The sequence below is a fragment of the Rhinolophus ferrumequinum genome, chromosome 12 (genome assembly GCF_004115265.2).
Source record: "Rhinolophus ferrumequinum isolate MPI-CBG mRhiFer1 chromosome 12, mRhiFer1_v1.p, whole genome shotgun sequence".
Taxonomy (NCBI): Eukaryota; Metazoa; Chordata; class Mammalia; order Chiroptera; family Rhinolophidae; genus Rhinolophus; species Rhinolophus ferrumequinum.
This window is the reverse complement of record NC_046295.1, coordinates 80,335,445-80,348,746: the sequence shown is the minus strand read 5'-3', so window position 1 is coordinate 80,348,746 and position 13,302 is coordinate 80,335,445. Positions and strand designations below refer to the sequence as shown.

The 13,302-nt window shown below is 42.4% G+C and overlaps 1 protein-coding gene across 2 annotated transcripts in view; it reads left to right on the top strand.

Annotated features, from left to right (window-relative positions):
* Positions 1–13,302, top strand: part of DDX31 (DEAD-box helicase 31) — a 68,645-nt gene that overhangs the window by 6,848 nt on the left and 48,495 nt on the right. For both annotated transcript variants that reach the window (XM_033122299.1, XM_033122297.1), the window contains 9 exons: positions 266–336; positions 1,272–1,336; positions 6,988–7,032; positions 8,321–8,362; positions 9,144–9,208; positions 10,634–10,753; positions 10,874–10,980; positions 12,079–12,314; positions 12,758–12,934. In XM_033122299.1, the coding sequence (XP_032978190.1) occupies positions 266–336; positions 1,272–1,336; positions 6,988–7,032; positions 8,321–8,362; positions 9,144–9,208; positions 10,634–10,753; positions 10,874–10,980; positions 12,079–12,314; positions 12,758–12,934 (928 nt within the window). The remainder of the gene's footprint in view (positions 1–265; positions 337–1,271; positions 1,337–6,987; positions 7,033–8,320; positions 8,363–9,143; positions 9,209–10,633; positions 10,754–10,873; positions 10,981–12,078; positions 12,315–12,757; positions 12,935–13,302) is intronic.

The window sequence follows — 13,302 nt, the reverse complement described above, 5'->3', positions numbered from 1 at the left end:
TTTGGGTTTAATTAGTATGATAGAATGGCCAATCTCTGGCTAGCTTCACCATTTTCAGCTGCGTTCCAGAAATTTAACTGAGGTTTTATTCTTCTAATCATCAAGTTTCTCAGCACCTTCACTTGCATATTTGGGTGGCATCTAAGGTGGCAGCTGATAGACAAATCAAAGCATGGGGCCATTGCATTTTGTGTATCTTGCGCCTCTGCCTGTGAACGTGAGTGGGTAATGTGTTATAGATAACCACGTGTTCTTTCCGCCCAAGTGTTCAGAAGCAAAGCATTCCTGTGTTGCTAGAAGGCAGAGATGCTCTCGTGAGATCCCAGACGGGCTCAGGTCAGTCGTCATTTCATTTCTGCCCTTCTTCCCATGGTACCCAGGCCATGGTCACGTCGTAAGTCCTGTGTCTGTTTGTGGCAGTGGCTGCCTTGGGGGAGGGGAGGCCACTCGTGCTTTTGATCAGAGCCCTGAATTAGTTCACGCAGTGAAGGGAGGGGGTCGCCTGTCGGAGGCGTGATCAGGAATGATCAGGGAGCAGTCAAGTTCACTGTCGTTCCTCAGAGCCTGCCTCATGGCTTTGCCCAGTCTCAGCCTCCAGAGCCAGAGCTGCCTGCCCTCACTCCAGTGGGGGGGGTGAAGACTTTCTCCTGGTGTTAAAATAGTGCTGACATGGGCACACACTGATTGGATGCCAGTCGTTAGCTCAGACATGGAACACTTCTTGTGTTCACATGAGCCTGGGTTTTCTCTGGTGACCCTCTTGTACCCTTCGTGGCTGGTCAGCTGTTCTCCACCCCTCTTAGCTACCACTCAGGTAGGGGGAACCCCTGTGATCCTCCTTGGTCTTTAGAGGCTGGGGCTGAGGCTCAGACAGGCCCCTAATCACATCACCGCAGAGGGTATTTACGTGACCTGCAAGCTCAGTTCAGAGGTCAGGATGACTTCGGAGGAGGAGTTGTCACCTTCTGGAGACAGTCATCAGGTTGAGCTCTTGTGTAATCTGGGAAATGTATCATGGTCTCCCTTGTTAAATGGATAAAGGAGCTGAAGCCGCAGGTTTTTTAGAAGAAATACTAAATTTACAAAGCAAAACTAGGAGTGTGGCAGGCAGGTGACTTCCATTCCCACCTCTCCTGATGTGTCACATGCACTTTTCCTTTCCCCAGATTTAGTACTGCCCCAAGGTAACAGAACTTGGGTCCTTTACTGTCATTGCTTTTCTCACATCGACAGGGTCTCTGATTTTAATTGCTTTTGTGTTTGTTTAAAAGGTAAAACTCTTGCCTATTGCATCCCTGTGGTCCAGTCCCTTCAAGCAATGAAAACAAAAATACAAGTGAGTGTAAAATATGTTTTTCTGTTATTGTTCATAGTGCATAAGAAACCATCAATCTGAATTACAGCAGTAATACTGGGACCGAGAGACTCTGTTTTCACTTAGTGTTGTTTCTTTATGTCTTTTTAATCCCTTTAAAAATGTTGCCTCTAAAGACTGCCCAGTACAGTAGAATAAATATATTTCGTAATCATCGTCGTCAGCCTCATAGGGAACCTCATGTCTGACGTTGTGCCGAATGCTTGTCTGTGATGTTGAGTCTTTAACTGCCTCGGCCCCACTGAGCTATAGGTATTACTGTTACTAAAGTTCACAAAAAAAAAAAAAAAAGGAGACTTGGGGACATTAAATAACTAAGGCCATGTGGCGTGGACTTCCACCTCCGTTCTCTGTGGCTCCAGAGATCAAGCTCTTCTGACTAAGAAGGGTGAACATTATATTTAAAACAGTGGTTTGCGATGAATAGTAGATATGAAAATAAGCACCCAAATAGTGAGTCTGACCATTGGGCCTCCTTGTATTTAGCATTTTTTAGAACTTATCTTTAGTTGTGAAACACATTCAGTTAGTGCCTGGGCCAGAGGGGCCACAGTTGGGTTTCTCGGGTTCCCTGGGAGGCCAGTTAACTGCTACATTCCATAGACCTCTGTGTCATCTCAAAATGCAGCCCAGAGTCCCACAGATACAGCCCTGGTTAGTCTCAGTTGAGAGGAAATGGCCAGATCAGAAATAGGAAGTGAGGTGGGTTCCTCGACTGGCAGATGAGAAGAGCTACCCTGTTTCCCTGAAAATAAGACCTAGCCTGACAATCAGCTCTAATGCGTCTTTGGGAGCAAAAATTAATATAAGACCTGGTCTTTTATTATATTATATAAGACCTAGTCTTATAGTAAAATAAGACTCGGTCTTTTATTATATTATAAGACCCAGTCTTATTTTACTATAATATTAATTTTTGCTCCAAAAGACGCATTAGAGCTGATTGTCTGGCTCGGTCTTATTTTCGGGGAAACACGGTTAATTGGTTACTTGTTTTTCTCAGTTTGGACCTGCAGAATTAGACGTGTGTTGAGCCTACTTGATATTTGAGTGACAAAGTAAATAATGATAATATTGGATTATAGCTCATAGTCAAAAACAAACATCCATGCGTCCAAAGTAAAATTATTGAATAAATAAATAAATGGGAGAAGGTAAAGCCCTTCCTTATAGTAGAATTCCAAAGAATAAATGTAGAAGTGATGGAAGTCGAACATCAATGTTTGGCAGATGCCACAGTGCTACTGTTTAAGGCAAGAGGCATCACAGATGCTCAAATGAGTGGATGGAAATGTGGTGAAAACGAGAAATTTACGCAGTCTCAAAGTATCTCCCCACAAGATACTTTTTAATCACAAAGGGGAAAACAGTAACTTGACAAAGGGGAAGGCTGGCTATTTCCTCCTTGACCAAGGGATCAGAGCTGGGGTCCTGACGTGTGGAAGCCTCAGGTGCCTCCTGTAAGTTTCACGGAGGACACAGCGTCACTTCTGTGGTTTTCTTGCCCAAAATTCATAACCCTACTTTAATCATAAGCAAACATCAGACTAACTCAAATGGAAGGTCATTCTGCAAAAGCAACTGGCCAGTACTCCTCAGAAGTATTAAGATCACAAAAGACACCAAAGAACTACCCCAGATTAAAAGAGACAAAGGAGAATGACAGCTAAGTGCAACATGTGGTCCTGAATTGGGTCCTGATCTGGGAAAAGGATGTTACTAGGTCAATGAATGAAATTCGAATCAGGCCTGTGGGTTAATTAATAGTGTTGAATCAGTGCTAACTTCCTGGTTCTGATCGCTGCGCTGTGATTTTGAGAACTCATACGGAAGCAGGAGAAAGGTTTAAGGGAGTCCTTTGTACCATTTGTGCAGTTTTTTTGAAAGTCTGAAATTCTTTCAAAATGAATGAGTTTACATTTTATTTAACCTTTATTTAAATAATTTTAAATCGATAAAACAGAAATCCTGCACAATCATCCAAACGATAGAACCTGATATAGCCATTAACAGTGATATGTTTTTCAGTTATTATCTGTGAACTTAAGTGTTCTTGCTGTGTTAATTGAGAAGAGGCATGTTTTACACAAACCAGCACGTATAATGCGACTCCAGTTTCATAAATGATGATAATCTGTGTGTATATCTATGCATAAAAAGATGAGAAAGATACTTATCAAACTTACTAATACTGGTTTTCTCTGAAGTGGGTGAGAATTTTATTTCTAAAGATGACTTGAGTTTTTTCCCGTTGGGTCCTTTCCAGTGGAGGAGTTCATACAAAGGGCTTGCTTATCATTGTACTTGGCATGTTCGGAAGAAATACAAATTACCGCGCCAGTGTAGTGACGTCTCATCATTTCTATCCTCCAGAAGAACTTCTTGCCAGGAGAGAGGTTTTTTATTTCATGCAAAGTTGTAGAGTTTGAGAAGACGTGAGCTGGCATGGGTCCACCAGTACAAACCTAAGTGTCTCATGTCAGAGATCCGTGAGCTGGGGACAGGAGCGATTAGATTACATACCTAGGGGAGACGGTGTAGTGGGTAGCTCTTTTCCAATCCTGGGTCTGAGTGTGACGTTAGGCAATGCATTGCCCACCCCCCGTGCCTTAGTGACCTCACCTGGCAGTGCCTGTCTCCTAGGCTGAGGATTAAGCGAGGTTAGTGCCTGTGGAAGGTTGAGAACTAGTTTCTAGCACCTGGTAATAGAACCTGCTTATGAAGTGCTAGCTGCCATCCTCATCAACACGGTGGCGTAGCCAGGGCAGTGATTTGATTTGCTTACATTCAGAACCATTAACGAGCCGTATCGTTTCTTGATTGGCTCATATATTTTTTAATATCAGTAACAGCTCATTTTACTCAAGACTGAAATATTCTGTAGAAAGAGTTTTCCAAGCCCAAATTTAATCCACTTATCTCAAGTAATATTCAGTATAGAGCCTTGGATGGAGTTCATTGTAAAATGATTTGACCTGTAAAAAACCTGATCTGGAGGGAGCAGCAGATTCGAGGCCCCCAACAGAGTCTTAAATTACTTTGGTGATGAGATGAGCGTGGGCTGCTTTTCCATGTTTTCACTCTTTCAGTTATTTCGGCTCTGATTTTTCTAACATCACATCCATCCTCCTTCACTCGCTTCTGCCCTGGGAGGAATTGATTTTTCTTTCTTCTTCTTTGTGTAGTAACACCTTTTGAAATGTCAGAATCTCCTAGCGTCACACCGTGGCACGTTGATACCGTGTACTAACATGTTTACCGTTCCTTGCCTGGGCTTCAGCCGTCTCCCGAAGTTGGGGTTGAGCACAGATGACTCGAGTTTGAATTCCAAATCCTTTTCTCCTTGTGGGTAAATGTTTCCCATGCAAAACATGAAAGCTACTCTTGTGATGGAATTTGCTGCTAAATCTGCACTTAGTTTCTGTACCAGCCGCGTTCTCATTCATTCGCTGTCTGTGACCACTTTCGAGGTGCAAGACGTCATTGATTTGGGGGTCGGCAGATTAGCAGATTACTTTTTCTTTTTCGTCTATGTTATTCTTGAATCATTATTACTACCACTCCTGCTACTACTACTACTGTTATTTTTAGATGTAATATACATGTTTAAAAAAATCTTAAAGAGGACCAAAAAATATATAGTGAAAAGCAAGTCCTTCTCCTCCCCCCTCTCCCCAGGGGTCGGGGTCTCCTGTCAGGTGCAGAGGTCCTGTCACCAGTCTCGGGAGCCCTCCCAAGGACACGCTCGGCGTACAAAGCGAATATGAATATGCATAGCTCCTCTGCCCCTTTCATTGAAGTTTTTGTTTATTTGGTTCCATACACAAATGGTTGCTTGTCATGCGTGATGTTCCGTGCCTTGCTTTTGTTCACTTCATATGTTTGAGGGAGAGTTTCTTATCAGTAAGTACTGTGTCTGCCTCGTTTTGTAATGGCCGCCTAGTATTCCACTGTGTGTAGGAACCATAAATTATTGAATCGGTCTCCCATTGGTGGAATTTACATTTTGATCAGTGTTTTGCTACAAGCAAGGCTATATAAATATCCTACATTCCGGAAAACGCGGTACAACTTCTTTACGTACACGTGTGAGCGCATCTTTTAGAGAAATTCCCGTAAGTGGAATTTTCATTTTTATTTGATAGATACTGTCAAAATTGACCTTTAAAGGAGTTTTACCATTTTGCACTCTCACCAAGAGTGTATAAGAGTTCCTTTTGCCAATGCCCTTGTAAGCACTCTCAGCTATTTAATTTTGCTCATTTGATACGGGGAAAATACTATAATTTCAACTTGAATTTTTTTTTTTAGGAGTAAAGTTGAAAATCTTTTCATATGTGTAAAAGCCATATTTTGAATTTTTATTTACATAAATTAGCTGCTTATAGCCTCCATTTTTCTATTTGATTTGTTGGTCTTTTATTTTTATATTTAATTGAATTATAGACCTTCCCTGTAAGCTAGGGAAATTGGCCCTTTTTCTTTTGTCTTTTTTTGGGGCCCTTTTTCTTATTTGTGGCATATTTTTTTCCCATGTTGTCATTTGACTCTTGATTAAGTTACAAAATATAGGTATTGTTTTTTCATTCTGAAATTTTGAATTTTTATGTAATAAAATTTATCAGTGTTTTATACTTCTGAGTTTTATGTCATCTATAAAAAGGCCAACTTCATTTCAACTTCATTTTTCTAACAAGTTTTTCTAAAAGGACTTTTCAATAGTACATCTTTTCCCTACTGATACAAAATGACCCTTATTTCCTAAATTTCTGTATATATTTGATTCTATTCTAGACTCTTATTTGCTATTGTAATCTACATGTGCCAGTATCAGTTTTTTAAAAACTACAGTACATTTAAATTGTTTTAACATTGGATGTTTTTCAGAACTGTCTTGGTTGTCCTTGTATTTATTTTTCCATATCAACTTTGAAATCAGCTTGTCTGTTTATAGTATATATTATTTCTTGGATGCATATAAACATATATGCATTTTTGTGACATTTTTGTTAAAATTACGTTATATTTATGGATTGATTTAGGGAGAATTAGCTTATATAATATTGAATCTGCTTATTCAAGGACAAGACACAGTTTTCCATTCATTCAAATTTTATTTTGTGCCCCCTCAGAGATGTTTTAAAATTCTCATTATATAGATTTTGTACTTTTTTAAAGACTTTCTACATTTTTTTTGTTAAGCTTAGTCTTTTTAGTTGCTATTATAAGTGTGATTTTCTTCCCCTTTGTATTTTCTTACTTTCTATGTTGCGAGGCAATTGATTTTTATATATTAATTTTGCATTCAGCTTGTTGACTGAATTATCTTTTTTGTAATAGATTTTCAAATGATTTTTTTAAATATTTTTTTTTTAGCATAAAATATCATCTGCTGTTACTGACTGTTTTACCTCCTCCTTTCTAGATTTGTACATATTTCTTTCTCTTGTCTGATTGCGTGGGCCAGAACCTCTAGAACAATGTTCCATAATAATGAGGGCAAGGGGTGCTCTTGTCCCTGGTACTTTACAAGTGGCCACCCTTCAGTTCTGTTCGTCTGGACTCCTGTGATCTTTAAGCCTCATGGCATTTTTTTCCTTCTGTGTCCACAGCGTAGTGACGGCCCCTATGCTCTGGTACTAGTGCCGACGAGAGAGGTAAGCAGCTTCATGTTCGGAGTGAATCTTGAGCAAGTATTTTCAGGGACAGCCTGTTGAGTTTATAAGAGGGTTTACCATTTTTCTCTCTATTGCACAAACCACTGTACCCTTTGTTTTGCCCGGGAACCATTCTTCTGGTTTCTGACAAGAAAAATTCAAGCGCTCTTTGAAAATTGTAAGTATGGAAAAGCATTTCCCTGTTATCTAAAGACTAATAACACTATACATTTCTGTCCTCTGAAAAGAAATTTAGTCACATTCTTATACTTTTTTCCCCCAACTTAATTCAAAAACAAAATCAGTCGGCCCTAAAAATGAATTTGTTTTTTTTAAAGAAGCTACTGAGCCAAACATTTTACTTGTTCCTGAAAGTTAAGCTTCCTGGTATTTTTATTCTTTCTTGGTGGAAATCTCTTATCTGATCTATTTTATTTGTCTACAGAGGCAATTTCAGATTTAGGTACCTGTTTGCTGTATCAAAATCACTTCCTTATAGAGAATTGATCGTAGAGATAGAGGCTTCAGCTCAGCTTTTTTTTTGTACAGCCTGCCGTGTTCTCTGTCAGCTCAATCCAATGAAGGAGTAGGCACAAAGCGATTGAAATCTTTATAGCAGCAAAGGTGCTACTTCCCTAGGATGCTTCATGACTACTAAACCTGTGGAAACTATGTATCTTTGGATAAACGGATTACATAGAACCTTTTGATGGTTATTAGTGGTTATAACCTACATTAATTTTCACTTTCTCTGATTTCCACTGGGCTTGTTGGTTTTTATTTCCTTTAATAAACTTGGGGAATGGCCATCTCTGAGTCTTCAGCTACTGCTCTCCCCTGGCGTATTCGTAGGATACAGTCACATCACTTTTAAAGCTCCCAAAGGTTAACCTGTTGCATCACTGTTCTCATTTACTGCTTCATACATAGGACGTTCTTTCGCAAGAGAGCCAAATTCAGGGCGACTTTCTTTCATTTTCTTTCATCTTTGTGCACCGTAGACTGGGAGTGCTCCGTGTGGCACTCTGGGAATTTGAGCCAGCAGAGGGAGCACAAAACACTATTTTTGTACATGTCCAAGAAATAGATGTGATGTTTGTACCCATGTTCTGCAAACTGGCAGGTTTCAGAATCAGTCTAAGAACACGGTCGATTCTTTGATAGGATTTTTTTTTTCCTTAAATTTTAACTTGCGGTCTAAATTGGGATCTTAATCACTTTACATTGTCTAAATTTAAACTAAAAGAATGGATCTTGTTCATTATCTATAACTTTTTAATATTTACAGCTGGCTCTACAAAGCTTTGATATTGTCCAGAAACTACTGAAGGTAAGGCAAGTTTTATCTTTTCTCCTGACCTTTTGAGGAAGGAGAAATATACCACAGTCTTTTCCTTATTTTCAAAGAGCTAGGAATTATTCTAATTTCTCTCTTTTCCCTGGATGTCTCTGCTCTCCCCTGGTGCAGTCTTGATTTTTACTAATCTAAACCTTACTAACTGCCCAGTTCCAATTTAAAGAGATTACTAGTGTTTCCTGGTGCTTACAGCTTTATAATCGATTCGTTATAGTCACTGGCAAGCCCCAGACAGACATTGACAGGTACAGCAACCTGAAGGTGGCCGACTGGAAAGCAACTCAAAATGCTGCAAGTAGGGTTTGTTTAAGCAAGGAGAGAGAAAAGGCTTCAGAGCCAAAGCCGGCCAACCTCCCGCATTAGGTGGAGAATTGATCTATCCTTTCTTTCATCAGGGGTGAGAGTGAGGAGTGTTGTACTTGGGTTTTATTTTAACCAAAAAGAACAAAAGAAAGGCAGGAGACCTACTGAAATGTGTGTTTAATTGAGGCTCCAAAGAGAAAGGCAGAAACGCTACCTGAATCGTTTACCAAGCTCCCCTTGCTCTCTTACTGTGTTGGAAGCTCGTTCTTTAGCTGTAATTGAGGTTACTGCTGATATTGTCCATGGGTGTGGCAGCACCTAGGAATCGTGTCTGCACAGTAACACCTCACACCGGAAGAAGCCTGAGTCCTCCCTCCCAACTTAGAGTCAGTCTCTGTGTTTGCAGTATAAGGGGCTTGGCATTGATTTTTGCTCTGATGTCTTCCTGTAGCCATTTACCTGGATTGTGCCTGGAGTGTTAATGGGCGGAGAGAAGAGAAAATCAGAAAAAGCCAGGTAGGGGGAGGTTTATCTGTGGTTAATTCCTTTTTGAATTGTCTCTCTGGTAGGACTCAGTCCTTCTAAACCTGGAGTGAGCCTGTCTCGGACAGATTGCGTCAGCGGGGAGCGGTCCCCTCTAGACATAGCTATTTTTAAAAATACTGTATAAACCTACAAGGGGTTGCTTTCTGATGTCATTACTTTCTGAACTCCATCATCCCAGTACCCCCCTGTTTAGTGTCCGTCCTCCTTGGTGGCTCCCTTTTGGGTACATTGGGGTTTGAGATTCTGTTGTTTTTTATAAAAACAAGGTCATAAACTAACATAATGCTTTGCACCTTGCTTTTCACACCAAAAACATTGATTCCTCGTTCAATATTAGAACTGGTAATGGGTATCAGTAGAAAATTGTGGCAACAAGTAAATCCCAAATTGTGTGCATTCTTTTTAAGCCATTTTTATATTGTAGCATAATGTGCAGTAGTAACACCCAACTGTGTGTGTAGTCTGTGATTAACAAGTAAATATTAAACTTGAACGCCGAAAGTATCGGTTAGGATTAGCTGCAGCCTTAAAGGCTCAAACCAAACGGAAGTTTCCTTTTTCTTTCACATTTAAGCAGCCTGACAGCCGCCCATCCAGGACGGGCATCGTGCTCTCGTGTCAGGACCTGGGCTCTTTCCGTCGTTTTGTGCCCCTCAATGAGGCTTCCATTTTCAGAGTTACCTCATAGTGTTCGACAGTGGAGATCCAGCCATTGCATCTAGTTTCCTGCAGCAGGAACAGAAATAGTCGTACCTCTTCCCTCTAAAGGGACTTGTGGGATTTGCATATTCTCATTATCCTATCGCTACAACATAGGCCCATGATCATATTTAACTGCAGGGGAGGCTGGAAAATAGACTCAGCTGAAAACTGGAGGCTTTTATTACTTGGAGTAATGGGATAAAGGCTGTTTGGGGAGTCAGAAATTAGATTTATTTTACTAGTCTAGGGGGCAAAGCTAGGCCTTTTAGATGGCAGTTAAAACAAGGCCTCAGTATCAGGAAAAAAACATTTTGGGATAACTCATTCAGGTAAGAGGTTCCCTGGCATAGAAACCTTCAAGAACAGGATCGATGACCACGTATCTAGAATATTCTAGAAAGGATCTATGGTCAGGTAAAAGGCATCATATTATAAAGATTCCTTTCAAAGTTAAGGTTTTATGATTTAAGTATGATTTCAGATCTTAACAATTATATTCTATAGGAGAGGCAAACTTCTGAGAAAAATTAAAACTCAGATATATCTTTGTATCCACTCATCATTGTGTCATAATTTCAGGCTGTGGGGTATTGGTGCCAGACGTAAATCTGTCTCCTTTGGCTTCTTCCTGTGTTTTCTATAAATACAGCCCTGTTTGATTTACTTTCTTTCATGGTATGTGATTTTAAACAGACTCCGCAAAGGAATAAATATCCTTATCTCAACTCCTGGACGTCTGGTGGATCATATAAAATCCACAAAGAACATTCGCTTTAGTCGGATACAGTGGCTAATTTTGGATGAAGCTGACAGGTGAGCCTCTGCTAGAAGAAGAAAGGCAGAAGGAAGGGGCTGTTTCATGGCATCTCTGTAGCTTCTTAGTGTTACACTCATTCTTCGTGGAGATTAAAACTCCTTCTCTTGAAACCACAGAATCTTGGATTTGGGTTTTGAAAAGGATGTCACAGTGATACTTAATGCGGTCAATGCTGAGTGCCAGAAACGACAGAACGTCTTGCTGTCGGCGACTCTCACGCAAGGTGAGTTGAAAAGGTACCCTTTGTCCTGAATGAAGAGGGAGGACCCCGCTGTCACCTGCTACGTGTGCCGGCAGCAGTTCTCAGCCTTGGCTATGGGGAGCAGGAAGGTGTCAGAGGACCGCTGTGGTCCCCAGGCCATGGGAGAGGGCAGGTCCTAGAGCCATAGTTCCTGCAGGAGGGGCAGTGCTGCTGGTGGTCAGTCAGGACGGAGAGGAAGAGGCTCACCGTCCCCACCTCGTGGTTTCGTGAGGCTCTTCACGGCCACAGGGACCCAGTGAGCAGGGCTCTTGTCTGACGGCGAGGACCTCTTCCCCAAGTGCATTTCTTAGTGTAATCACCCTAATTTTCCCCTAAAGAGTTAGTGAACCTAAGAAATACATATTCTGTAAGCTCATTTCTGTTTCCCATCTTCATGCCATGGAAATTCTTAGCTCTTCTTTCATGGACGGGAATACCAGGGCTTGGAAAAGCTGCAGCCCTCTCCAGCAGAATCAGCCATACTGTGGGTCATTGACCGACAGTACAGCTTTCATGTTCTTACGTCTGGCTTACTTGTTCTGCCAGTCACACGAGGTGCGCACATACAGATGCCATTCATGTGACTGAACGACAGCCCTGAGTGTATTCTAAGTAACATTACCGTTAAGGGAAAGAGGACTCTGTGCTCAGAAAGTGTGGGGATGCAACACATTACTTATTCTCGGAGAGTCAAGGTGCACCTTCACACAATAGAGGTCCCGAGAAGGCCTGTCAGACCCTATGAAGGAATCCCATGAAACCTTTTTATCCCGGTTTTCCTCACTTACTTGACCATAGAGCCCTTTCTGGGATGGACAGACGTCTGTTAATGTCCCTTTCAATGGCCTTCCACAGGCTCGAGTTTAGAAACGCTGGTGTGGATGGGTTGGTGGGCTGTGCGAAGAAACTGGTGGGTCTGCACCACTGGATTGACAGGCAGGCACATCAGTGCTGGGACTTGGTGGCCCCCACTGGAGGCTTCTCAGTACACCTGAATGTGTGGGGGGTGCGAGCGTGTACACATGACCGGTTCCATGGTGTGTACGTGTCATGTTTTGCCTTTTTCACTTTCTATCCAAGGCGTGGCATGGCTCGCTGATATCAGTTTACACAACCCAGTCAGTATTTCTGTCGTGGATGAAAGCCATGGTCAGTCTAACCCAATGGACAAAGCTGTTCTTGAAGTGTCCGCTCCACAAGCTGGCGACGAGCTGGACAGCTTTGCAATCCCAGAGGGTCTCGACCAGCACGTGACACTGATTCCCAGCAAATTGCGGCTGGTCTCCCTGGCGGCCTTTATCCTGCAGAAGTGCAAGGTAGGAAGGATGGAGGAGACAAAGACCTATTCTGTTTGTGGCAGGTGTGGGTAGCAGTGAGTTGAGGCGTGTGCCCACACAAGTTTTCCAGCCTCACTGTTTGCGACTGCAGACCTTCACCGGGCAGCACTGTCTGTGGCGAGCCCTGAATGAGTGAAAGAACAGAGCTAATGTAGAGCTTCGCACTGAAGAGTGTTTTTCTCAGGTGTGGAGACCCCTTTCGAGAGGATAGCTCTGTCATTCTCCTTTCCTGCATTCTTTGTAGCATGGAGTATCGGTGTTTTGTGATTTTTTGGTGTTTTTTTTTTTAATTCAAAGCTGTCTGTCCCTTGTGTTTCCAAACTGGGGCCAGCATAGCATGACTGTATTTTAGGGAAATACTTGTTTTAGGCTCACCTAATCTTAAAATCCTGTGGTTGTTTTCCCCCTTTGTATCGATGTAGTTTGAAACAGACCAGAAGATGATTGTCTTTTTCTCGACGTGTGAGCTGGTGGAGTTCCACTACAAGCTTTTCCTCCAGACCCTGCTGAGCAGCCCGGGGGCCCCGACAGCAGGGCACTTACCATCTGGCTCCGCACGATTAAAATTCCTACGGCTGCACGGTAACATGGAACAGGAGGTGAGCGCTGCCCGCTAGCGGGCCCGAGTCCCGTTGAACTTGACCTCGTCCTCCAGGGTCACAGTGCGTCCCTCACAGACGCCGCTGGGCTAAGGGAAGGGTGAGCCGGGAGTGGACGACCCACTGGAACTGGACCTACATGGGCGGGGGAGCCTATTGTTCCCTCCCGCGCTGCGCCCGCTCCCGGAGCTGGTCCCTTCCACCTGAGAGAGCGCACAGTCCGCTTGGCCTGCGTCTACCTCAACCAGCTGTTAAGGCAACAGAGTACCACTAAGTAGCTGGCACCGGGGAAGGGTTTTGCCTTTTTAGTACCCAGTGTGTAATTAGGGCTTGATGTCTTCAAATTAAGAGCATTAATGGAGCTAAAT